Source organism: Miniopterus schreibersii (genome assembly GCF_964146895.1).
Source record: "Miniopterus schreibersii genome assembly, chromosome: 6".
In the NCBI taxonomy this organism is placed as follows: domain Eukaryota; kingdom Metazoa; phylum Chordata; class Mammalia; order Chiroptera; family Miniopteridae; genus Miniopterus; species Miniopterus schreibersii.
This window is the reverse complement of record NC_138107.1, coordinates 21,990,908-22,018,558: the sequence shown is the minus strand read 5'-3', so window position 1 is coordinate 22,018,558 and position 27,651 is coordinate 21,990,908. Positions and strand designations below refer to the sequence as shown.

Below are 27,651 nucleotides of genomic sequence, written 5' to 3'. Positions count from 1 at the left end.
GTTGCTCAGTTGGTTGCAGCATCCTCCCGCACACCAAGTGGTAGTGGGTTTGATCCCCAGTTGGGACACGAGCAGGAGGCAGTCTATTAATTTTTCTCCCTCACATCAATGTTTCTCTCTCTCTCCTTTATTCTAAGATCAATTTTTTTTAAAAACCTAAAAATGTTTTTTTTAAAAATCTCCTTTTTCTATTTTTAAATGACTCAAGGAAAATTTTTCCCCATATATTTATCTGTTCATGAGAAAAAAACAAAAAATGTATGCTGCTGTTGTTAATTTCTAAAATTTTTACCTAAAGTATTGTTGATCAAAAAAAAAAACCAAAAACCTGTGACCCAAGAGTTGGCAAAATCACTAGAATTCCTATTGCCTTGAGTGACTTAATTCAACTCAGATTTCTTTGAAAATGCCTCCTAAGCCTTGTGAGAAATATTTTGCAGTCCTGTTCCCATTATAGACCAATGTTTGCTTCTTTATTAGTACTTTCATGAAGAATGCTATTGGCTAAATATTGCACAGTGGTGTCTTTCTCCTTTGTAGTTGAATCTTCCACTATTTTTACTTTGGAGATTCTGTTCAGTATTTCTGAGTCACCACTCATAGACACTTTTTTTTTGTTTTGTAATTTAGTCTATTTGTTTGGTTTTGTTTTTACATTATTTATAACACACTCTAATAATATAAAACTGTCCTGCTCTAAGCTAAATGTAACTTTCAAGTGATTTATTTCACATGCATTTTCATTGGTTTATAGATGAAACCAATGTCTATTGTATAGTTTCATTTTTTTAACTTATTCCCAAAGTTTTTAGTTAAGAAAAATCTGGACTCAGGTACTTAAGTGATGCAAAAAACAATTTTTAAAAATCCACTAAAAGAAATTAAAATGGGTTCATTAAAATACAAATAAAGAAAAATTGAATTCTAGTCAAATAAATTGAGAATAATATGTACTAAAACATGAGGGGAACATAATGTTTAATGTTACAGCATACCACAGAAATATGTGGAAAGTCCTGAAAATGTAATATATATTTGAAACAAATTCAGTAATATATCCTAATTACTATTTGATTATTTTAAGGCTTCTAGATTTGCTCTAAACAAAACAATCATTCTTTCTTCCAAACCAAGTTATCTTCTCACACTGTTGATTTAATTTCTAATAGATAAAGGTTGTTTCAAACATGGAAATCCATGGCAGTCTAGTTAAAGAAGCATGTTTGTTCCCATTACTAATTACAGAATCTTCTGCTTGTCCAATAAGTGAAATTCTGAGAACAGTGCCTTATTATTAAAGCTTTCAATTAACTCTAGCTTCCTGCCCTTCACTTAAGGGGCTATAAAGAACAATACTCAACCAAATTCCATTTTTCCCAAATTAAAATTTCACAAGGAAATATGGGTCCTATTGGGTAGTCATAAAAAAAGTTAAAAAAAAAAAAAAAAAGGCTTCAGAGAGAAAAAGTAAAAGAGTTACTACCAGTTACTTGAGTTACTTGAATGTTGACAGTCAAGCTTTAGAATAACTACCCCAGTTTCTTTTCCTCTAAGTGAAATCAACTCTGAGATATGTTCAACCCTGTGTCCTAGAACTTCCCGATGGGATGAGCTCTGGTTGCCCTTTACTGGAGCTGGCTTTATGATGGATTCTTTATTGGTTCCTTCCCTAACTCCCACTTCCTCACTTTCCCAGCAGTGTTCTTTGCGATCATCTCTTTTGTTTCAGAATCTGCGTCTCAGGGAATCCAATGAAAGACATAGCCTCAAAATCTGTCTATTCCATATTAAATGTTCCCACCCCCTTTCTCCTCACGAACATCAGTTGTGTTGCTAAGCTCCTCAGGTCACTGAGTGCTAGTACCGACCAACCCAAAAAGCAGCCAATTCTCCATGTTTTCCTCACAATGAACAGTAGCCCATCCTGTAATCATGCTCTTAAGACTAGGATCTTTGCTGAGAAACTGAACAAATAGGTTCAGCTATGACATTCAGATGTAGTTTGTTTTGCTAGAAATAACTTAATAGGAAAATCAAAAGATTTTATATTAGCTTTATAATTCACTACCTTTGTACTCTCAGTCAAATAACCCTTCAGTTTCAAGTTTTTCATCAACGAAATGAAGAAAATAATACCTGACAACTGTAATTAGTCAAAGGATATGAAAGTCTCCGAGAATTGGAAAACTTAGTGGGCCTAGGACACCATGTTCAAACAAACTTCCCATCTCAAACGTTGCCTTTAATGATAACATAGCCTAGCCTAGTGTTTTAAAGTTCAGACCTTCAAAGGTGAAGAGGAACATGGGGATAAAAGGGTCTAATGCATTGCTGGTAGAAACAAATTCTAGAAATACATTCTAGAGAGAAGTAATCAAATTAAATACATGCATATTTATGATTAAACAATCCAGAGTATATATTCCAAAGAAATTCTCACCCAGTTCCACATGGGAGCAGATACAAGGATGTATATTACAACTATTCCTGGTAGACAGAAGCAACCTGAGACACCACCCCTGGGGCCAATGGGTTGGTGAAATGTGATGAGGGCACACCATGTAGTTGTGAGGAAACACTCCACTAGACATTTGCAGAGCAATGTGGATAGACCTTAAAAATCATAGTGCTGAGTGAAAAAAATGAAACGTAAACAATAATGCCATTTACATGTATTAAACATGTGCAGACAAAAACAATTCATATCTTCAAAACATATATAAGTAAAATATATATTAAGCACATAAGAATGTGTACCTAGAGCAGAGGAAGGGAAGATAGAAATTATTATAAAATATCATCCAATCAACCATCTAATCAAACCATACAGGAGAGGAGCCTTGCCCAAACTTATAACAGCAATCTGCTATGAGCTGAGGAGTGTGATCAACTCAACATTCTTTACCAAGGTAAAACAAAATAAAAATAAAAATAAAATGAACGAATGAATGGACAAATGATTGAATAAAAGGCTTGGACTTGGAATCTGATTGGATCTGAATTCTGCCTGTACCACTTACTAGCTTGATTTAATCTTTTGGAGGCTGTTCTTGCAAACGTGAAATATGAGTAATAATATTCACAGGCTCATTGTGAAGGTTAAAGCAAATTCACGTGAAGCACTTGGTGTGGTACCTGGCACATGATAAGAGCACAGGAAATACTAGAAATTATTATCAATAATCTGCAGTGATGGTTCACACAATTTAGCAGGTTGGTGAAGAAGTTTCTATCTGGAAGAGAGATGAGCAGAGAACTTTACTAAGGCTCCACTGCTCTTCACCCACTAATTGAGGAGATGATGAGGATTTTATGTTTCCAGGTGTGAACTGACGAATGACAATGAAACACTCCAAAGCGATAGGTAGGGAGCGCAGGAGGCCAGTCATTCCTCCGTAGGCAACTCCCTCTGCTCTGGCCTGAGTGGGATGAGAGGGTGATGGAGCAGTGGTCTCGGGGAGCTATGGCTCAGATCTGTCTTTAAGGGAACATGGGTTATGTGCAAAGAGTAAGTGAATCAGCCATCACTGAGGCTCCTCTACTACCAGGAGCTCAATGTGAGAACCGCAATAGATTCTTCCTTAGTGTGCCTTGTCCTAGGCTTCCAGGCTGGGCAGAGACTGTAGAAGGAAGCTACTTACAGAAGGCGAGGGCAGACTACTGGGGTGATGACTGGGGAAAAACTGAACAGTATATGGGATCAGGTGTGCTGGACGGTGGGCTCTCAGGACTGTCATCACAGTGTGGGTTGGCTCTGTGGTCTTTGCTGCTCCCAAGATTTTGAGTACAGACTGACTTTGAAATACCCTTCATGAGAATTGTGTGGCAATGTTGGAGACATTACAACAATGCAATGATGCTCAACATCACTGGCCGGCCCCCAACACATAGCCTGTCCTGGCAGCACAGAACCCCAACAAAACAGGAAAGCAGTGTGTGTTATGCAAAATATCACCTTCTTCATGCCCAGGATCTCCCCAATGAACCCCTCAATATTAACTTCTTGGGGGAAAAGGCAGCGACTCATTTTTTAAAAAGTTGTTCTTCTTTTTTTACATGTAAAAAATAAAATGACGTAAAGGGAAATAAACTCTGATTCAGTAAGTAATGTATGTGTTAAATAAAACTAATGTTGAAAAACAGTCACAACCATTCTTCTGTTTAAAACCCACATTTCTTTATTTTGCTGCTAAATACAGGGGCACCTTAGTATTGCTGTCAGCTTAATAGAAGGCATTAAAGACTAATAGTGGTGCAAGAAGCTGCAGTAAATCCCTCCTTGCTGAGTGTTATTGAGTACTGAGATGTTACATGCTTGCAAGAAACTCTTTTTTAGTTCCACTGCTGCACTGCTAAAGGGAACACTAATACTGAAAAAACATAAAAGTTAAATCTAGTAAATGATTAGCATTAGCATTCCAAAAGTCTTTAGCACAGCCTGGGTTCCTAGCTTCTGCTCCAACTTCATTGCTGAAAAGCAAGAGAAAATAGTAGTCAGATGATAGAGATAAATAATTCTTTTTAAAAACATACCCTCCAAAACTTAAACATAAATTAACATTTGGACATAGCATCTCATATTTTAAAAAATGATTTACAGGAGAAAAATTTTGTTTATATCCTTCCCTCGGTAGCTGTTTTCTATGCCAATTAATGGCATAATAAAGACATGCAGCTTAGCTTCCCATCAGACCTGATCTCTTGAGAGCTCATCAGAGCAGTTCTGGCTTCCTGCAGAGGGTTATGACAGCTTTGAAGGGCCCTGCAGCTAAAAGGAACAGCACTGCCACATCCCACCCACACCCCTCACCTTTCCATCACTTGGCTGCTGTCCTCCCTATCTCCCTTATATGCAAACTCTTAGACAAGGGGCCAAAGTGATTGAATTAAGTCCCAGCTTTTGCAAAATGGAACATTATAAAAGACAGAGACAGGGAATGAACCTCTTGCCTTTTTTTTCATGTATTGATTCAATTGGCTTTATAATGTAGTTATGTAGTAGGGAAATGATTCTAATAATTCATTTATCCATCCAATCTCTATGTGTTTTTATTTGATAGAGCTTGACTGTCTGGAACAGATAAATGTAACTGAATGGAGATAGGTATTAGCAGATCATATAATACAAGACAAAAGTATAAAATAAAGCATCAGACATGAGGCCAAAAGAGAAATTTAGTTTTAAAACATTATTCTTCTAGAATGTAATAGAATGACACCAATGTGAGGAAATGACCTTAACTCTGTTCCAGGTATCAACTCATGGCTGACAATGGACCATTCCTAAACGGCTGGTGGAGACTGAGAGAGGTCAGTTGCTGTTCTGGAGGCAACTCTCCCTGCTTTGCCTTGGGCTGAATCACAGTGTGAAGAAGCAGTGGGTGGAGAGAGCCAGGCTTTAGAGCTCTAGAGAAGAACATGAGCTATATGAAAGGGGTAAGTAAAGCAGATAGGAAACCTGACCTTGGCATGGCCAAGGGGCTACATAGGATTGTGAAACATGGACACGTTCTGTGTCATTGAGGGAGACTAGGAAGAAGGAGTTAGAGGAAGAGCTACTAAAACAAAGGGTAGCTCCATCACTGCACTGATTTGTTCTGGCCAAAGAAAATCAATTCAGTTACGACACAAGTGAGTTGTAACTTTCACCACCTGGGATTCTCTGAAGCTTTAGAATGAAAGGAGGAAATGACTAACTTTTCTTTTTAACAAATAAACATTACCATTTACTTAGATTTTCCTGAAAGTAGCAGCATTCAGTAGCTAGCATTACAAGAGATTTAAAGAAATCATCATGACTCGGCTAACAATTATTAAGTGCCATGTATTTTATATGCTGAGCACTTTATATGCATTAATGCAGATCTTCACCATAATCCTTTGATCTCACTTTACAGAGAATTAAATCGAGGTTGAAAAAGATTAAATATCCTGCTCGAGGCCACAGTATTTGAAATTAAGCCCTAGTCTTTCGATGTTTTCTATTTGTTTTTGTTGTTCTTACAGTCACTTGTTTGTCTTAGCCATGCTTAAGCCATATATCACGGCTGACTCATCAGCAGAAGAGTTTAAACAGAAGATCTATAAGGAAATGCTTGTAGACAGGATTGTAACATTAAATAAAATACTGGATTAAATGCCTTCTAAATTCTCTTTTAGATATAAGATTTTATAACTATATGAATAATTAAATCAGAGTGAGGATGAGTAGGCAGGACATCACGCTGGCAAACTCAGCTTTGTGTCTCAGCCACCCAGAGCCCACTGGCGGAGCAGAGCAAGGCTTGGCAGCACAGGCCGGCAGCTGTTCGCAGTGATGCCTTATGCCATGACAGGTAGAGCCACGGTTTTAGACATTAGGTGAACTTTTACTTTCCTTTGCCAAATCTTAATATAGGTAAAGAGCTAAATGACTTGAGAAAAACAAAAGTTGACACTTAAGGAAGATAAAAATCATTAATAAAATAAATAAATAAATTCTTATTTTCAGACTAGCATCCTGTCAGTTAAGGCTCAGTATTTTATTATATTGCCAGTTGAACAACACACCTTTTTTTTTTTGCTATAAAAAAAATAAAGAAAAACTCAAGACATTTAGAAAAATCATTATTTTGAGGGGAGCCAAATTCCAAAAATATTTTTATTTAGAGTTATTTAGAGTTATATATTGTTGTGAAACTTTAAGCCAATGTTACAGAAAGCATATTTTTATTTGAAAGTGTGCTATGTACATTGATTTTTCATCCCCTTTTAATACAAAACTTTCTATGCATACTCTTATCTGCCAAATAAAAACAAAATGACCTACATATGTGTTCTTGTAAATATGGAACCAGACTTCATTTATGCAGGCATATCAAAAAGCAACTTCCAGAAAAATGTATATCATAATATTATTAATTGCTACATATTTATTTTTTCTGAAAGATTTTAAATGTATTTTGAACATTTACATAACCACTAACTTCAGTGTAAATACACAAGATCTAGCACTAGAATGTGCTGTCCATAAGCCAGAAGCTATAAAGCATTCAATAATTAAGGTCCTTTTATAAAAACAGCATGATAGATAGAGAAGGCAGGTGTAATGGACTCTAAAGAGCACAACATTGAATCTGGGGTCAAAAACATTTAGTATCTGGATGACTTGAGCTCCAAACCGTTATTAGCATAGATCTTATATTGTTTGTTTATCTTGAAAAACTAGCACCCAGAGGAATGTAAGTCATTCCAGCTCCTGACTTCTGCTCAGCTTTGCCATGACTCACTATACCACAAAACCCAACATCAATCTACACTTTAAAGGCGAGACGCCAAAATTGTGAACCCTCCACCTCTCCTACAGTAGATTCAACTAAGTCTCTAGGGGGAAAAATAAGTGAGGCTTCTTTCTTTTTATTGGCTACTTCAGAGTAAGACTCTCAGATTTCAGTTCTGCCGCTTGTCAACCAGGTCTAAGAACAAATAGAAATGAAAATTAAGAGGCTTAATTCTCCCATTGAAAATAAGGGAAGAGATGTTCCATTCTTTGTCCTTAGAGCATTTACTTTGGAAAACCTGTCACTGTGAGCACACTCTCCATTCTTTAAAATGCATATAAGTCCTTTTGAAAATTAGAGGGGCATTGTGTCAGCTTTAAGACCCAGGAAAGTATGTCTCAAGGAATTGAGAACCAAGTAAACATCCAAGTGGAATAGCACCCCTATCTCCTAGTTTCTGAGAGAGGGTAAGAGCCTAACCTGACTCCAAGCTGTAAAACTACCTCCTGTCATAAAGATATGAAAATTTATTTTTCTTTTGTGTACAGTCAATCAACTGACACAGATGGTCACCCCATTTATCAGGTGATAAAGATAAGCTATGTGAAATAAATGGTACTGTTAAGTCCCCTTACTTGAGGATGAATTGAACTATTATTTATCTTGAGAATATGTATATATGCCTATATATACTATACAAATTGTGAGATTTCTCCCTGATTTTGCAATTTCTTAATGATTACCTGTGATGCACAGCACATTCTGGTTTAATGCTTATTCAACAATAAAATTGTTTTCTTTCTCTACTGCTTTTGTGAAGAGGACTTCTGGGTGGTAGAGTTTTAAAAAAATTGTATTTCCCTAACACAGGCTGGGACCTATGACACAGGAAAGTCATTTTGACTGGGTCACTGCTGCCAAATCTGGGGGTAGGGCTGTGCTTCCCTCTGTTATCTCCTTGCCTACCGACATATCTGGGCAGGGTGCTATCCGTTCAGGTGCTCATATTAGGTGCCTCTGGCCAGTTGTCTACCAAAGCATATGAATATTCTTTTAATTAGCAGTTAGTAATATCCATATTCCAAGGTCTTGCCTGAGATTACAACCTTGAATTCTTGAAATCTGAGATTTATCAAAGCTTGATTTTGAAAAATAATATTTAGGGCAATTGCCTAAAGGGAATAGAGTGAGCTCATTCTTCTTGATAATTTCAATTTTAACCTTGAATCAAACCACAATATGAGACTGGCTTCCATGAATAAGTCACTTATTTTCTCTTTTCTATGCTGTTATCTGGAGAATAAAGATAGAGGAATGAAACGCTTATCCCATTAGATTAGAACTTGAGACATCAGTTGGAATTCAAAATGAAATGAGCACATTAAAAAGCTTAGACACATCAAGGCAGCAAATCATTTATAGTCACCTTTCTAGCAGAATTATGGTCTTGCCAACCCTTAAATGTTGATGAAATTTTGCAAAGAGAAGGAATAAGAAAACAGGAGAAGAATTTGCCAGGTGTGTGTTTTATGGGTAGCTAGTAAATGATTAGCTTTCAAGTGGTGTTAATAAAAAGTAAATCCGAAAGGTCAGAATCAAATGCATCTAATCATGATTTTGGAAATCAATTGACCCTTAAGTTAAAAATAAAATAGTCCTAGGGCCTCATGTGGCAGGTGATGTGAAAATGTCGGGTCTGTTTATATCTCCTTCCCCACTATGACTTTCACAATTAAACCTGTAGAAAGAGGAGTGGGTGTTAGAGTGGTTGTGGATCAAAGAGTTGCTGAATTCACAAGACATGATGAATACAATCAAAAATAATTATTGCTACTAGAGTTTATTTTCTTCTGAGTAACTCTGCTCAAAAATCATTTATCTCAGGCAGGGACTCGCTCAAAATTAGATGGTGTTAGCTATATATCTTCTTAGTGATGGCCCACTGGTGTGAATAATTGAAATCTATGAAAGTGACTTTCTTCGAAAATTGATCAGCCAGCTGACCACAAATCAATTATTCTGGGATCTCATCTGCTTGTATGAGGGTTCATCAATGACCAAGTATTTTTTTAAGTGCCACATAAGATGCTAAATAAAACATTCTTTGGAATTTACTAACCCCCAGACTCAGCTTGCACCAAATGCTATGCCCAGCCTTAACCAAAGTACTTTCCAAACATGTGCGGAATACAAAAAAAACAGAGCCGAAGTATTAGGTTTGACTAAAGAAATTATAGTGAATCTCAACATAGAACAGATCTCTCAAAATCAATATACACGAGTTAAAGTACATGTTAAGTGTTGATGACAGACAGGAATATGTGGTCCGAGTTTTTATTAATTCAAAGCATTCCCTGAAACTAATTTTTAAAATAATTCTTCTGCTTTTATTTTCAAGTTTTTCTTTCCATGATTGAATTACTGATTTGACTGGCTTCCCTTAACTGCCAATGAAGAAGCAAGAATTTGAGGATCTCAACTCTTCTTGCACGTATGCATCACCAAGATTTGAAAACACAGTGATCAATGTCTTCGTCTGTCCCCAGAGCTTCTTGATTCAATTTGCCTGAAGCAGAACCCTGCTCCTGGGGCTTTTGCAAAGAAGATTCCACTGCTCAGCCAGAGTTGACAACCACTGAGCTAAACGATAAGTGGAATTGTTTTGTTAGCTCTTTTTCTATGTACTTTATAAACCATGTGACTTATGTGAAACATAAACAAGTCAAGTCAGGTAAATCTGAGGCCTGTTTGTTTCAAATGAATTGCTGAGCTAACTTTAGAAAACTGGAAACTACAAACAGCGTAATAAAATAGAAGAAATTTGAGTCTGGCGGTAAGAAAGACAGATTGCTGTCTTTAGAAAATGGGAGAAAACTAAGAGGTGAATTTTGAGATAGGATGTAGGATTCTTCCACAATGTTTATTGTATGGGGTTGGTAACTGGAATGCCTTACTCCTTAGGCCAGATAGGCATAAGACCAGAATTGCTATATAAAAACAGATAATTTTCTTGATTGATGCTTTCAGGTATTTAAATAACAAAGTGAGGTTGGGGGGAAAAACAGTCATCGATATTACAGTCTGACCACATAGCATAAGGAACTGTAAAATTTATTAAATTGTTCTAAAACATGCCAATGTTACTAAAAAGTAAAACACAGAACATTAGAAACATAAAATGTCCTTTTGCTTAGTCATTTACATCTCTTTTAATACTGTCTAGCTTACTGTCTTTCACAATTGCTAAACTTCAAACTCTACTTTCTTTTATGGTGTTTTTCATATATTCCAAATATGAGGTTGAAATCATTTTTTGACAATCTTACTTACTAGCTTAATTTTAAGTTTTGTCTCTAGGGTTATGATAATTGGTACAGAAGACACAAATATTACAATACTACCTCTACCCTCTTGTTCTCACAACACAGTCTTTCAACATTGCCTATCATTCAGAAGTTCTTAATTCAGTATTTATTATCACATCTGGATGCTTTTGTTTAATCAACCAACTGATTTTCTATCATTGTATGGAAACATTCTTATTGTACAGGTATAGTCTATGTAAACTTGAGCCAAAATCGTTGTTTGAAAGAAAGAGAACATTTGATTGTTATTTTTCATACATTCACCTGGAATGTACAAAATTTATTCAACCATTCTCCTCTTTTTAGACATATACAGTTGTCTGACTTCTCACTCTTATACAACTTGCAACCATCACACTGAAAGGGCTAGCTAGCACATTTGACAAAGAGGTAATATCTTTAATATATAAAGGGGGTTTACAATGCAATAAGAAAAATATTGCCATACCAGTAGATAAATGCATAACTTAGTGAAAAAGCAAAATAGACAGAAAATACAGAATTTTTAAAATGCAAATTAAGACAAAAGATAATTTATCCTTTTATATTGCAAATATTTTTAAATATTTTAAAAGGGAGACAGAGTTAGATAATACAGATAGAAATTTAGCTGAAGATAGCCAGATAGGGTTCAGTAGAGGGCTTAAGAGCACAGGCTTCAGGCAGTCAGATCTGGATTCCTGATTGTGCAGACACTTTCCAGCTATTTGGCTTTAGCTGACTTCCCTCAGCCTCAGTTTCCTCATCTGTAAGATGGGAATAATAATAATACTTAACTTACAATGTTTTGTGAAGATTAACTAAAATAATGCATATAAAGTGCATAATACATTTTAACATATATTAAGCTCTCAATAAATGGGCAATTATAATAATTCTCAATGCAGCAAGTGTACATGGAAACAAGTATCACAACAGGCTCCTGGTAGGATTAATTGCTAAAGTTTTTCAGGAATACAATTTGGCTATACGTATCGAAAGTCTTACATATGTTTATACTCATTGAATCAATAATTCTATTATTTTTTTTAATTTTGTAAATATTTTTATTTATTTTAGAGAGAGAGGAAGGGAGAGGGATAGAGAGATAGAAACATCAATGAGAGAGAAACATCAATTGGCTGCCTCCGGCATGCCCCCTTCTGGGGACCGAGGCCTCAACCCAGGCGTGTGCCCTGACCGGGAATCAAACCAGTGACCTCTTGGCACAGAGGTCGATGCCCAACCACTGAGTCAGACCAGCCAGCTAATCCTACATTTTAAAAATCAGAGATGTGGCCAAGGATATAAAAATCACATCTATTCTTAACACACCTTTTATATTTTAATGACTAATGTTATAATAGAGAGGCACATTGGTCTTGTATGATAAAGCTTCTAAAATTTGCAGAAATTGGGATGTCAGCTTATGAAAAGTGAATGATATGCCTGAAATTGTAGAAAAGATACTTTGGGAAAAATATTCAGATTTTATTTGGAATTTTATTATTCCTACTTCTTTTGTACTATGCTTCTCCCCCTAAAACTGGAGGCTGCAAAATTTAGCAGAGCTCATTTGTGAGGGTATCTGAAATGAATGAGTGAGCTCACTTATTTCTTTCTTAAAGATGAGTTCTTTAAAAAAAAAAAAAAAAAAAATCACTTTTTTTTTTACATTTGCCACTTTGCCTGATGTAGAAGAAGAAAACATTGTTCAATTATTCTTGCTCTTGATTAACACAAATTTTTTTTTAATTTATGGAAATTTTTTTCATTAAAAATTAGAAGTTTTTAAAAATGTATTTTTTTGTCTTTCACCTCCAAGTTTGAAAGTGGCTAACCATTTACATGAAATTTAGAGGCTATGTTTGAGCTGGTGTGCATTTGTCTGTATGATATTTGTCATATGCAAAATTCACTTGGGGCTCTGGAAACTTGAGATACCATGAGATACTGAGATCTCTGACTCAGAAGATACACCATAAGTATTCTGGGACATCTACTGACCCTCTAGAAAGAGAAGACAACATTGTTTTAACAATGAATCCAAAGAGGAAATCACAAATACAAACAGTCAGGATAGGAGGAGTGAGTTTGTGACCAAGGTGCTACACACAGGGAACCTCTAGTACCACCTTCCACATTGAGAAGCAGCAAAATTTTACTTATTTAACTATCAGACTCTACTGAACAACACAAAATGGGCCAGTTAATTCTTTCTTTTAAAAAACCCCACAATTTTATCAATTTCTTTAAAAAATGAGATTGGTATATTCCTACAACCTAATATTACACAGATATGGATAACTAGACCTCCAACTGTATCTTACATTTACCTCTTTGGAATCAAGGGTCTCATGTTCAGGAATAGCCACCATTGGATGACTCAGCTTCACAGAAAAGGTGCCCAGGATGTGATGAGAGGTAGAAGTAAGAAGAAATAAACATTTAAATTTCATTTAAGTAGATAGTTAAACAATGATGTAAGTATATTACTGCAGATCATAGTAGATTCTGTCAAGTGTAAACATTAAAATTTGATTGTTATTAAAAACAAGGGAAGAGATTCTTAACAGAGAATAAACTTTAGCAGATGGTGAATACTTTGAGCATCAGACCACATCCTATTTGTTTCTCTATCCCACATAAACTCTAACAGTGCATGTCATACAGCATAGACAGTTATTAAATGTTTATTGAATTAACGAATTATTAAAACTCACTGACAGGTATCATAAAGAGAAAACAAAGTTGTATTTATGTGTCAACTCTCACAACAGGCCTCAAATTGAAAACTTCCAAAGCAAAAGAAATAAATCATGCTCAGACCCACAATAAATGCAGATGTATCTATAGATGTGCATGCTTATTTGGAATGGAAAGCACTGTGCATTATTGTAAACATTAATAATCTCAATACACAGGGACTTCATAATCATTGCAATCTTGCCAGATGATGTTATTATAATGTAGTTTACAACATAGTGACACTTTAACAGACAGGAGGTTCTTCTGCTTATGTAAGAATTTGTATGATTGCATGTGTCTTCTGAGCACTATCCATACACTTAAACTTAATATACAGAAGAAAGCCATAGATACATAAGAGAAAGAAACAGAATGAGGGACATACATCAAGAGACATGGAGAGCAATCATTTGTAATACATCTATTTCTTTCTTTCTTTTTTTTCTTTTTTTACCATCTCTCCTCACTCCAACTTTAGGGTAACCACAATATCCATCTTGACAATAACATTCCCTGTTTCTGCTACTGTCCTGGAAAAATCAGGAAATAATTGCCCCACATTCACTTTTAATAGAGTCCTTAACTGATCAATAAATCAATGGAACAGTGATTATCTCCCAATCCTCCAGGGCAATTCAGGGGATCCCGGAAACTTAGCCTTTGCCCCAGGAGGATGCCAACACTGGCTGCTGGGGAGGCCAAGGAGGTCTTGCCACATGTTTCCTCAGACTTCCCTCTGTTCTGGAAGATTTTTAAGAATGGAGCCTGCCTTTATTTAAAGCTAGAGCTTCACTAATTCCCAGGCATTACACTCTGTTCCCAACTATGAAATCCTCTGGGTAGCATAACATCAGGAGTCCTTCTAACTGCCTGAGACCATTGCTTTAAATAGAAGTATAATCTGACTCCTGAGCCAACTAGAAATCTAAATAGCATTCCAGAAATAAGCTGAAAGTGACTATTTTCTCCTTAGGATCCCCTGAGACCCTAAGTCTGGCTTAAGATCAGATCCTGTGTACTCCAAACCTCAGACTCAAGTAATTGGTCCTGGAGATATCAGAATTTTTAGCATACCTAGGCTAAGTGGTGCAGTAATTATATGAAACATCTGAGTTTGTACAATGTCAAGTTTTCATTCTCCTGGTCTCTTAGGATAGGATAAATATTCTGAAATTTGAAAATATTGGAACACTCCCAAAAAAATACTTATTGAGATTAAAAAAGCATTTGAGTATGTGATATCTACTTTTACATTCTATTCCTTCTTTTCAATATAGGTATTTATTCATTTAAATCTATTCATTTTAATCATGAATTTCAAAAACTATGTGTTAATTATCCTAATCAACAAAAGAACAGAAAATAACTGATTCTAATTCATCGATAATCCCCAAATCATTTATATTTGGCTTTGTGATTTTTTTTTTTTCTATTTATGATCTTTTGTCACAATAGGTTTGCCTTTTATTATCCTCAAGCTGGCCAAAAACACTAAATAAAATGTGATGTTATTAACGGACTTAGTCATAATAATTTATTTATATTCTTACATGGTAAATTCATTTTACAAGCCTGTTTATTTAGTTTTTACAACAACCTAGTGAGGTGAGCACTAATTTTAGCCTATTTTACATAGGAGGAAACTAAAACTGAGAGGCAGGATAACTTTGAAGGTCCAGAACTAGTAAGTGGCACGGCCATGATTAGAATCCAGGGTGACAGTCCAGAGACTGTGCTCTCTCAGCGAGTGTGAAGCGGCAGTGTGCCACTGGGAAGGTACTCAGGAGACAGGAGAGGGGCACAGGGGAAGGGAGTGACGTGCACCATTGTGCAGAAGGCAAAGCCACATGCTAACGGGAAGAGTGTCCCTTTCCGAGGTAAGAAGCACTTCACCAGTGGCTGGTCTATGAAAGGCCATGCGAGAGACACCTCACGATGGATCTTATATGTCAGGTAAGGAGGCTGGGCTTCATTCTCTAGGCAGTGAGAAGCCATTGAAGGACTCTAAGCAAGAAAGGGGCGTGTGTGATCAGAGCTTCATTTTTAAAAAGTCAGTGTGGCTGAAGTGTGAAATATGGATGGAGGAGGGAATGGGAAGATATTTAATCAGAGAAAGAGAGAGAGAATAAAGGTTTAAATTAAAGCATTGCCTTAGAGAAGAAAATAGACTCAATTTTTTCTGGATGACTCTAGGCCCCCCTAACTCTCTAGGATCAATGAAGGTAGACACATTGGTATTTTGTTGATTGGGAAGAAAAATTGGGAAACGTTGGAGAGAAATAATGTTGAATATTGACATCTCTGCTGAATGCAGAGATTTTGTAATGCACGAGGGCTAGAGATGTTAAGTTGGGAGGAAAATAAAAATGGTGTGAAAATCTTCTCATAGTCAGAACAACAACGATGAACCTAAAACATGAAAATTTTATATAGGTGAATGGCTTGCTATCTAGAGAGAAAATGTAGAGAAAGTAGGTGAATGCTGAAGGACAAAAAGTGCTCTATACCTGTTCACTTGGTGGTAAGTGTTCTGGAGAACAAATGAGTATTTGGTCTCAAAAAAATAAAATTGAAAAGTTACTAATTTTTTCATCAAAACATTATTCAACGTAGAAGAATTGATGAAAGGGAAAGCTCAGATGCAATGAGACAAAACATGCTTTATTTCTAGATGGACGCTTCAGACCCAGATATTGTGTAACACACTAATTTGCTCACTCACCATTGTGGGATCATCAACAAGTGGTATCTGAATAGAATGTTCGGTTGATTTTTGTTACATTTGATCACAGCTGCCACCAAACTAATATAAAGCCTTGGAAAGTGTTTGTTACCCGGGTGGGGCTTTCTTGTAAATGTCACTGCTTCTCCAGAGGTAACACAAACTTGTCTGACAAAGACAGATAAAATTTGCTCAACTAGAGAAAGGGGAACCCTACAAAAATAAGCCTAGAAAAAAAGAAAATATGCAAAATGTGGTTAAATCACCTCATTAGGTCTTTAATCTACCTGAGAAATGGAATGCCAAGCTCTAGCTTTTGCGAAACAGCTCTCCCTTCTCCACGAAGATGATGTAGGCTTCCATGTCTGTCGGGAATTATGAAGCTGAGGAAAGCCTCTACACATGCTCTTCAGAATTCACTTCTTTGGGATTTTTTTTCTCATATAAAACTCCTTTACTCCCTTTGTCTACATAAGCTGTACCTTCTACTTCTGTCTCCCCACCTAGATTTGTGAACTACTTAAGCTAGAGTGAAGCCTTCTCAAGAGCATCTCTCAAAAGAGACATGGCAAATTACTGTAGCAATCCCTACATAAAATATCACCTTTCAAAATATAAGGTTATCACTTTGAGACGTAAGCCATGGGAAGGCATGTGGATTATATTTTATTCACCTTTAGTCTTCTGCACCTGGCATGGGGCCCCCTCAGCACAGAGTAGACACTACCTGAGTATTGAATGATTAAATTAATAAAAGAAAGAATGCATGAAATGGTTAGAGAAAACAAAGAGGCTATCCAGACTTGCAGAATTAAAGAATTCTGTATTAGTGACAAACCACAAAGTGTTTACTGCCTTCCTAAAACTCTCCTCATTTACATGAAACTTTGCAAACTAGATACTTCTGAACTGTCACACATGTGTGTGTCCTCTTTGACCCTCACAGTTCTTCTGCTTTAAAAAAATTTGAATTTTGTTGTTTTTTTGTTGAATGTTGTGTTGAGTTCACAGATTCTCCTTGCAAGTTTTGTTTCTTTCTCTTGAACTGCTCAGCAGTCTCACTAGTCCTGCAATCTAGTCCTGATCTGTGGGGCACCTGCCCTTTTAGATGGAGCTAATGCTCTCCATGTCAACACAGTCCCACCACATCTCTACGAGGAGGCCAAGTGTCAGAGGCCCCTATTGTTGTGCTTATACATATATATCTGGCTTACTTCACTCATTTAGGGGATCTGGCCTAAAAAAGCATTGGAGGTTTTAATCCCTGATTTACAATATATACCAGTGCAGAGGAAGCACCCAGGGAATCTTGTAAATCTCAGATTCTGACACAGTAGGTCTGGAGAATGCCTGAGAGCCTGTGTTTCTAAGGGGCTGTCAACTGATGCTAATGCCACCACAGGTTGAGTGGTCAGGCCATAATCAATACTTTTGTATGAACTGACACAATTGATGCTTTTCAAATATTTATCTATTCACAACTGAAATTAACTATGTTCTAAATGTCCTAATCAATTACATGGTGCTGGAGTTGTATAATTAATTCAGCACAGATCTTTTTTAGTAAGTACCTGCAAATGTCTCAGGCACTTTGCTAGATGTCAGAGCTGAACAAACACACATTGTCCCTGTCCTTGGAGAGTAGTGTAGTGAGAGAGATGGGTATTAATTATAAAAATCAGGACTATCTAAAAAAACGTGCAAAATAATGTGTTCTGAAGCAAAAGTTCAGAGTGCTATGTTCATAACAGATAAGTCTGACCTAGTCTAGAAGGATGAAGGAATCTCTTCCCAAGTGGCTGAAATGTAAGGATAGCTCTCCTAATAGCAATACAGGGGACTGGAGCGTGAATGCATATGGGGTTAGTAGCTGAAAACAAATGACAGGCTGAGTGGGAGACAGGGAGGACATTCAGAGCGAATGGGGAAAATGAGTAGGAGAATGTCAGAACTGAGGCTGGAGGACTATCGGTAGGTGGCTGCGTGCATCAGCTCCCCTCAGGAAGGAAAGGAGTAAGCACTGGGAATGCTTATTAAATGAATGAAGGCTGTTAAATGAGTTTGTCTTATGAACCAAAAAGATTGCAGGCTGCCTGAGGTTAGGGCCCATGATATCTTAGCCTTTGCGCCCCAAACACTAGTTGAATGATTACATCACTGAAGATTCTATGCCTTGGAACAAAATGTGGGCAGTGCTCTGAGTTTTTCCTGAATGAGGACAGTTCATGATACGGGCTCTGAAGAAAAAGCTACTTTTAACGACAGTCACAAATATGCTACTCCTATCCATATGTCTTAAAGAGTTCATCTGCATTAGTCTGGAATATTCTTTTAAAATTACAGAACATCAATAGCTTAAATATTCATTTTTAGAAGTTAGAGGTACAACAACTACTTTTGGTGATGCCCAAAGGTTTACGACTTTGTTGATGCCACTAACTCCCTAGGTGACGTGAGGGAAATCACTTTATCTCTGAGCCTCAGTTTCCTCATCTTTCAAATCTGGACCCTAACTAGATGAGTTCCAGTTCTTCTTCCACTTTGATAATTCAATGCATCTATGATGCTTAAGCAAAATTTGGTTGATTGTTAAATGATGCTGTTTAGAAAAAGAAGTCCTTCCTTTTTGGAGTCTCCTGCACTGAGCCATGGCTGAGGTAGGAGCGGTGCCTATAGCAATGGGAAAAATGAACCCTACATAAAATCTTACCTGGGATCCCTACTATTGGTTCTTAGCTATAACACTTGCTCCTTGTATGAACTTTACAATTATAAACACTATTAAATTTCACAGCACCCCTTTGTGTATTCCCTGAGCATTATCATATACTCAGTTGGAATGTGGTACATGTTAAACATTTTGTAAACCCACAGAAAACTCACTGTTAACTGCTGATCAGTAATAGTATTACATTCCAGTCTAAGTCCTAAGTCTAAAACTAGTCTAATACCAGTAAGAAAACAAGAATTTTCTGCTCTGATCTTTGTAAAAAGTCTTTTGAGATATGGCTGAAAATTCTCAAATTGCACTATTTTATTCTTGGCCTTTCCTCTTCCTTCCAGGCGGCACAGACTTGGGACATGTTAAAATTCCCTCCACCAAAGACCACGGTCTAATGGACAGTATAACAGAATTCTTTTTTTCCATCTACTATGTGTTTGTCCTGTTTTAAAAGCAAACACCACATCCCTATGTTTACTCACATTTTTCAACTAAAGCTGCTTCTTTCTCAATGAGAAAACTACTTCCCCAAGGGGATTAACTATACCATTCGCTTTTTTTTATTGCACAGCTCCCAGGTTGTAATGCAACTGTAGCAGAATCTATATTCCAATACCATTTTAGACCTCAGAATAAATTCCAGAGACGGAAATTAGAATTGACAAGGAAATGTATTTGTTGTTCTTTCTTTCTTCTATCCTTTAAGGACACAATTAGTTGCTTAGTACTATAGGCAAAACATCATTTTCCATTTTTCAATATCATACTAACTCTAGTACAATCATAAACCAAATGTCACTTTCTTCACAAAAAGACAATGCTGTTAGAATTGTTTTCTCCCCATTATTTCTTTTCTATAGACTATCAGGGACACTAGACATTTTATTCCAATATGATATATAACAGAAAATAAACAGCTCTATATTAAGACTCTCAACCTCTGGACATGTTTTAATTCCTGGCCTGTATTAGTTCCATTTAAACTGTTCCTAATTTGAAAGCAGTTACCCCAAGTTGCAAGAAATCTATCCCAGAACCAAGAAATGTGCCAATAGATATGAACTGATGCATCACAAAATCTAGGAAGATTGTGTCTTCAGAGGAGGGATAGTCATGATCATGATGGGGTTAACCCATGCCCCCCATCTCCAGAGAGCCCCTACCAGACCTCTCTCTATTTTCTCCCAGCACTATATTCCCAGCATCCTTGAGGATGATTGGGGGAGGGGTGTAGAAGTAGAAGAGAATGTGTGAATGGTTGGTAGGCGGATGAGTTGAAGACTGTATGTCTACAGGTATTTGGGGGGCTGCCTCCGGTATGGTGCCCGCCACCCCTGCCTCCCTGGAAATGGACCCTATTCCTCCATCACCCACCCCCCTAAACATTGTTTCAAACTATATTTCAGGAATAATACAGGCACTTCCAAACTCTCGCCATGTGGGTTATACATCTTTAAACCGTCAGTACACTCACTGTTTCCTGTCTCTCTTCCTTACCCTGCCTCAGCTATACCATCCTGCCAGCCATTGCAACTTAGCCTTCGATTGCAGCCATTCCTGATGCATTCTGACAGCCTTGCTTTCCTAAGCCCTACTATAGTCTAAGATCTACCGTCTGGAGAATCTGTATGTTTTTTACTCCCTACTAGAAACTAGGTCCCTACTAGAAACACATCCTAACAGCCATGGTACTTCTTTATTCAAACTTCAAACCATATAATAGGTAGGGTATTGATTGATTGCTAAAAAGCCCATAGAAAAACTTTATGTTGGTTATGTTATATTACTAGGTTTTACCCATTCCAAAGAGTGAATCTTTTGAAATTTAGGATAAAAGTGCTTTTAATACTACCAAATTTGTCCAAGATTTTTATCACCTAGAATTTGATAAATTTAAAATGTCATTCAAATGTGAAAGCTACAAAATATATTCTCAGGCATAAAAGGCCTCAGAATATTTGCCAAATAAAGACCCAACTTGCAAACTTTCTTGCATCAAGGACTCAAGTAAGAGAAATAAATACAGTAGGATGCAGCAAGAAATACAGGAAGGTAGAGTAATAAAATACTCTGAGTAAGAGTGTTGTTGCCACTAAAATCATCATCATCATCATCTTCTTCATCATCCATAAAAGACCATTGAAAAGGAAGAAATTATAATCATAACATGCCAGAAATAAAAATCTAGAGTTGAATAATCAACATGATGGTAGATAAGGGAAGGGACCAATCGACTTGTCTTCCTTGGAGAGGCTACAGATATTCATAGGGGTATATCAACAAGAATGTGGACCCTAAGTGGGGGGCAGTCATAATGGCAAAATAGAATGAATGAATTTTAAACTAGTAAATTAAAACCATACCTACTGGATGCAAAATTAAAAGAGAGCGATAAGAAATTATAATAATGTAAAACAATAGGGCAGATTAAGGTCATGCAATGAGATAATCTCATACATTAAGAGCAGTCCCTCTAGATTAAAAAAAAAGCAAGATCAGAAAATATATGGTCAACAGGATACACAGGCACTAACAAGAAGACATACAAAGTTGAAAATAAAAGGAGGAAAATATTTATCTGTCTAATATTAACCAAAATAAAACTGGAATAACAATCTTATCTTTAAAGTAGAATTTAGGACAAAGATGGTAAAGGACCAAAAAGGCATTATATATTGGTAAAAAAAAAAAAAAAAAAAAAAAATGAACAAGAAGGTAGGACCATAATAAACATATATTCTTTTTTTTAAATATATATATATATATATCTTTATTGATTTCAGAGAGAGGAAAGGAAAGAGAGAGAGAGAGTTGAAACATCAATGATGAGATTCACTGATCGAGCCCACAACCCGGGCATGTGCCCTGATCGGGAATCAAATCCCAATAGCCTGGATCCGAGGTTGAAGCTCAACCGCTGAGCCATGCCTGGCTGGGCTAAACATATATTCTTAATAATAAAATTTCAAAGTTTTAAGATTTTCCAATGGCTGACCTCTAATACTATGAGAGCAAGGAGTTGCTTCACACTTTATTTAAAAATAAATAAATAAACTCATGTTATGATTATAGTTTCTTTCTTTTCCATGGTCTTTTATGGATTTTTTTTTTAGTGACAACAACACTCTTACTCAGAGTATTTTATTGCCCTACCTTTCCGTATTTCTCGTTGTATCCTACTGTATTTATTTCTTCCTTAACAGCAAGGAAGTGTTTCAGTGCCCCATAAGAGCTAACTAAATATTTTTAAACAACCTGAGAAAGAGTCCAACCACACAGTTATATCTTCCTTCCACAGAAGATATTTCTATTTGATTCACAGAATACATGGAACAGACAGCTTATATGTGGGCAAGTGGGAATTATTATTTGATGACTGTAAATGAAATGCCTGAGTTACATTTTAATCAGTCACACAGGAGAAACTCCAACAAATTTAGCAAGCTGAAAGAATTTTATATTTTAGTAAAAGTGGTGAAACAACAGTCACATCAAGCAAAATGAAGCAACACAAGAAAACATTGCCCTAAAGTTTCAAAATAAGAGGCTCCTTGACTATGTAAATAACACATGGTATACATGGCTTTTGCTGCAGGGAATGTGTAAAAGGATAACATAATAAGTTATAGCAATGACACAACAACTAGGTTGAAGAATTTGAAACTGATGCTTTTGTAGGTTAAGAACTGTTGGATAATGGCAATTTCATGTGAATCAAATTCATATAAAAGACTTTTTAATAAAAAGCAATAGCATTAAAATAAGATGAAACAAGGAACTGTGCTCAAAGTTAAACCATATACATACATACATCTGTAGGTATATAGACTCAATTTGCAAAGATAAATGCTGGGATCAGCATTTGCATTATATTTCAGGGCCCACAACTGCCTCCTTCCACAGACCATGCCCTCAGCTGAGATGAAGTCCTAATGCTGAGTTACTTGACCCTCTCCCCTCACAGTGGCCCACAGCCAATGACTTGCTGATAAGGGCTGTCAAAGGTCAGCTCCTTTGTCCCAGTGGAGGATAAGTTTGCTCTTTATGCCCCAGACCCCTCTCCCTGGGAATTCGGAGTCTTTGCCCTTCCCAATTAGGACTCACTCCTTCCTTTACAGATGTCTCTCTGAAGAGCAAACCCTCAATAAATGAGAAGATGCCTCAGGCTCTGCCTCTAAGGAAACTGATCTAAGGTCCCACACAATGGGGAAGGGGCAGAGGCCGCTGAGTGCTGTGAGATACATGGAGCTTATTTTTCCTTAATGCCTCCATCTGCCCAGGGTGCCAACAGACGGCAATTTATTTTGTCTATGCCTGTAAAACACAGGCACGGTCAATAAATTGTAAGGGACCAGCCTGTTATTTTACAAGAGCTTTAAAAATCATCATCTTTCTCCAACTATAATTTTCCTCACTAAAAATGCCATCCAGCCAGCTCCCTACCACATGACTATTTCCAATTAGCAAATGCTTAATTTTTAAAATGATTTTATGAAAGTGTTACAATGAAAAATTTCAGCCAAATGACAACAAAATGAATTTAGGGACAGATACATAAGAAACTGATCATTCTGAGTTTCCTGGAAGAAATTTAAGTCAACTATTTGTGATTAAATTAAGTGTGTTTTGAGAATGATGACTGGCAATTAGAGAACCTGAAACATGCCAAGCATCCATTGGGTGGAAATATTCTTTTTTCCCTCTAGTGGAGAACTTAAGTAAATATGATTGATATTTCATTTCTCAGAACCGCTTCTCTTAATATACCTGCTCAATGGCATTCATTTTTTAATGTTAAAAGTCCAATTAATTTGCATTTAGCCATTCTGAACAGAATGTTCTTTATGAACATATTATACAAATTCATCCGAGTTGAAAACAATTTGGCATAGGCAAATAGTGCCCATGTTCTTTTCTGAAAAATCACTCAATGTTAAAAAGCAATTTTGAGTTTATAAAGATTTTTCTCTTATTCCACCCACCTCGAAGGCTTTTTGTTCTACTGCATCATAATAGTTATCCAATTCCCTTTAACTCCAAAAGTTGCCAGAAAAATTTAGAATTGAGAGCAAGGCAGTTTATCTCTGTGATGATAGAAAATAAATTACCTTGGTTTATTCACAAAGAAAGATTTCTAATATTGTAGATAGAACACCAAGAGATGTTATTAATGAGGAGAGTAAAAGGAGGTTTTGCCTCCAAAATTCCAGATAACTTTTTTCAGGAAATGTGGCAGCCTTAGTAAATTTTGTCAGAGTATTAGGTGGATAGTGGTTCCTTTAGCCTTTGGAACTGTGGCTGCCGAAAAAGGGTTCCAAAGACTGTGAAAACAAAAGGTAATAGGGCCCAGCTCCCCCCAAGAGTTGACTGTCTATTACAGTTGGCTCCCTCCTGTACTTAAACTGTGTGTCTCATTCATAATACATTCTGCTAAGTAGGTTCCCTTGCTTTCTAACAGATGCCTCATCCTTGCTTATTATAAATGGAGTGATCCTTTACATAGAAAAGATAAATAATGGATGGAATTGGAGTGAAAACACCTCCATTTTGCTCACTCTCCCCTCATTTTTTTTTTAAGATAAGTTATACTTTGTCTTTATTGTCTACACTCTCAAGAGCAGCTGCTTGCAAAAGAGATTAATGAAAATTCATCAGTAAATATTCTGTCAACATATCATAAAGGGAAAGCACATTTTAGGTAAAGTTCTTTCTTAGCAAAAACGTAATTCTAATATAAAAGATTGTTATATATTAACATCTCTTTTTATGAAAAAGAAACTTTAATTTCTTAAAAAGTACATAATAAGAAAGTACATGTTGGCAGCTGTGCTATTTTTTCAGAAGAAATGACTTAATAATTGAAGTAGTGCACTGGAAAAATAACATGCACCTTCTGATTCAGTAAGTCCATAAATACTGGATGTATAAAACTCAGCCCAGCTATAAATGTTACAAGCACATGGGGACAATATCAATTAAGTGCTCAACTTAACATTTTATAACTTACTCTAGTAAAAAAGACTAGCCCGTGACCTACATTAATATGTGTACTATTTAACAGTTGTATTTCTTTTTACTTACTAGGGGTTCTTGGTGGGGGGCAATTATAATCAAGCACTTATAAACATGTAGGCATAAACAATTTTCTTTATGAAGTAATTTTTTATATTAAAGTTCATTTCTTGTGCTGAATTATTAGAGAATTTAAGAAGCAAAGGTGGGAAAGTTTGCTATGATAGAGGAAACATAGGATTGTCTATGAGATAAAAACTTTAAGATCACCCAGTTCAGTGGAAGTTCTAATTTAGAAGTTTTAAGTGAATCTCAGAAACTGACATTTTTCTAAAGCTACTTACATCATTTGATTTGATCAGCCCAGTTTAGATTTTAGATTACAAGTTTAGGAACCAAACCATAATAACCTACTATTACCGAGGAGGAAAAAGAAACCCACAGTAAAAGAGTGAAAAATGAGACACATAGCGTTTATGTAAATTAAATTATATACCCACAAAATAACAGAATTTTTTAAAGAAACTATACAAACAAAAATACATTAGTACAGTTAACTATGGGGAACAAAGCAGAGAGAACAATCTGAATGAAAGGGAAGACGAGTGAAGATTTCAGAAGCTTTAAAGAAATGAAAAGGCATTTTAGACAAAGGTAATGTCCTTCCAATTAGGTCGGTGGATTGTTCCTCCACTTTGGCACCAAAATTTTGCAAACAATAGCCAGCCCGCAGGAAAATGTGTAAAACCGAGTACAGAAGTCGGAACATGAAAGTTTTACTTGCACGGGTCATTCGATCCTGGTTGTATTCCTATGACAGAGATTCTATTTTTATTGTTATTTTATAGGTAAAGAAGCTAGAGAAAGAGCTTGAATTATTTTTCCAAGTACAGGCATAAAACCATTCATTTATTCAATAAAATCAATTTAGCAAGTGATGTCTTTTTATAAATACAATCCACTTTCAATTGCACTATACTACAGGTAGAGTAAGTATAGGTATACTTACTGATCAAACCAGGATATTTCTAAATGAGAAGAGACACTAAAAATACTTGAAATCATATAATTATAAAAATATTTATTTATTGACTAAAATGGTTTGTTACATTGGTAGACCTATAAAATATTTCTCTTCAAAAAACTATTTTTAAAAATAAAATTTTAAAAATAGGAAAACACATACATATTGGTATACTTTCAAAAATTGTCCAGGCCACAACAGGACACATGGAGGTCCTACAAAGGAAAATACATTTTCCTGACTGTGAGAGACAAAGTCTTGCCCTAGCCTCTAGCAATAATGATAGCAGCCTGGGGCACTGTGGGAGTGGGAGAAGGAGGGGTCAGGTTGGGAGGGCTGCTGGGCAGGAAGAATAGAGGTGGAAGATGAATAACTCTCTCATGCTCTGAAGGGGAAGTTATAGTGAAAGAAGTGAAGTAAAATGACCGCACAGTCACCAACTAGGCCCCCAATACTATGATTTTTGAAAATTGAAAGAGAAGATGTTCTCAGAATGACTGTATATTTTCTCCTGAGGTTTCAAAGCTATCTCTGTCTATAAAGATTCTATTCTTTCTTCTCAAGCTTTCCCTGTAAATAGAGTCTTTCTGAGTATGAAATCCCAGCCTTTCTCCTGCCAACAGATCAGAAAAGTCACCTAGGTTGTGAGGGCTTAGTTCCCACTCCCTCTAGTTCTATTCATGGGCCCGCCATGTGTCTTCTTGTTTGTTGTTGGTGCAAATTGGCAGATACTCCAGGGAGACAAGGATTGAAGATAACGTCCTGTCTTCATGGCCTGTTCTTATGCTCAATAAAAGAAAGAAAAGGTAATTGGGATAAGAAAAGAGAAAAATGTAAACAGAACTGAGTGCTTAATTTGAAATGTGAAAGTAGGCCAGAAGAATTGAAATTTGCAGTTGATGAAGCAGAGGGTGGAGAAAAGAATGAAAGTCAGGGAAAGCGATAAACTTTCTCCTTCTGTACGTTATATGCATGTGAGAGTTCTCATCTGAGGGCCAAGAAAGCAGATGAGACTCCCATGGCAATGCATTAGTGATTCCTAGGAAGAGTAATCTTTCTAAATGAACTGAATTCTCAGAAGCAGAGGGCGGACGCCACCATGACTTGACCTAGACATAAACAAATGTGCTGTGCATGATACTTTATGAGCTTTGAAATGAAAAATGGTTAAACGCATTGCAAAATGGAGAGAAAATGACTATTTTATGTGCATAATATAAATCACTACCTGCCTATGTCAGCTCAGGCCTTGACATTGTAGTACCAGCCTCTGACTTCAAAATACTTGTCCCTATGTCTCTTTGCCTACAAGCTCTTTCTGGGGATTAATAAACCCCTCTCCCAGGAACAGCCCTCAACTGATGACTGGAAGGTTCCCCCCTTCCCCCATCTCAGATCACCAAACTCTGAGTTGTGTGTTCTACATTGTCTCCCAAAATGCTCCAGTAAACTCAAGTTCAGGTTATGAATAGTAGTCACCTGCTTAATGACACACTCTCAATTAGATGCCTTCTCTGTTTCCCACTCCCCAAACTGGCATTTTCTGGAACCACTTCCCAAATTAACTACCAAAGTATGAATCCTCTTCTTAGGAAACCCAAACCAAGATACAATGGATTCTCATTATCCACAGTAGTTATGTTCTCTAAAGTCATTGGAAAGACAAAATTAGAAAATATTGAATGATTGCTCCAAGGGGAAATATAGGATTGTGTTCCTACAAGTCTGATAACATTTTCATCAAACAATCAAATATAACCTTGTTTTATGTGTGTTTATTTTCAAAGACACCTTTTTAAATATATATATTATTGATTTAT

At 36.4% G+C, this 27,651-nt stretch overlaps 1 protein-coding gene across 26 annotated transcripts in view; it reads right to left on the bottom strand.

Annotated features, from left to right (window-relative positions):
* Positions 1–4,149: 4,149 nt before the first annotated feature.
* The window catches only part of MLIP (muscular LMNA interacting protein), a 212,256-nt gene continuing 188,754 nt past the window's right edge, over positions 4,150–27,651 (bottom strand). For 7 of the 26 annotated variants that reach the window (XM_081139663.1, XM_081139665.1, XM_081139650.1 and 4 more), the window contains 2 exons: positions 12,940–12,993; positions 4,164–4,470 (listed from right to left, as the gene is read on the bottom strand). In XM_081139663.1, coding sequence (XP_080995789.1) covers positions 4,465–4,470; positions 12,940–12,993 — 60 coding nt within the window. In that variant the 3' untranslated portion in view covers positions 4,164–4,464. Of the gene's footprint in view, positions 4,471–9,474; positions 11,371–12,939; positions 12,994–27,651 lie in introns of those variants that run through there. The other 19 variants (XM_081139642.1, XM_081139662.1, XM_081139661.1 and 16 more) reach the window with 6 other exon arrangements.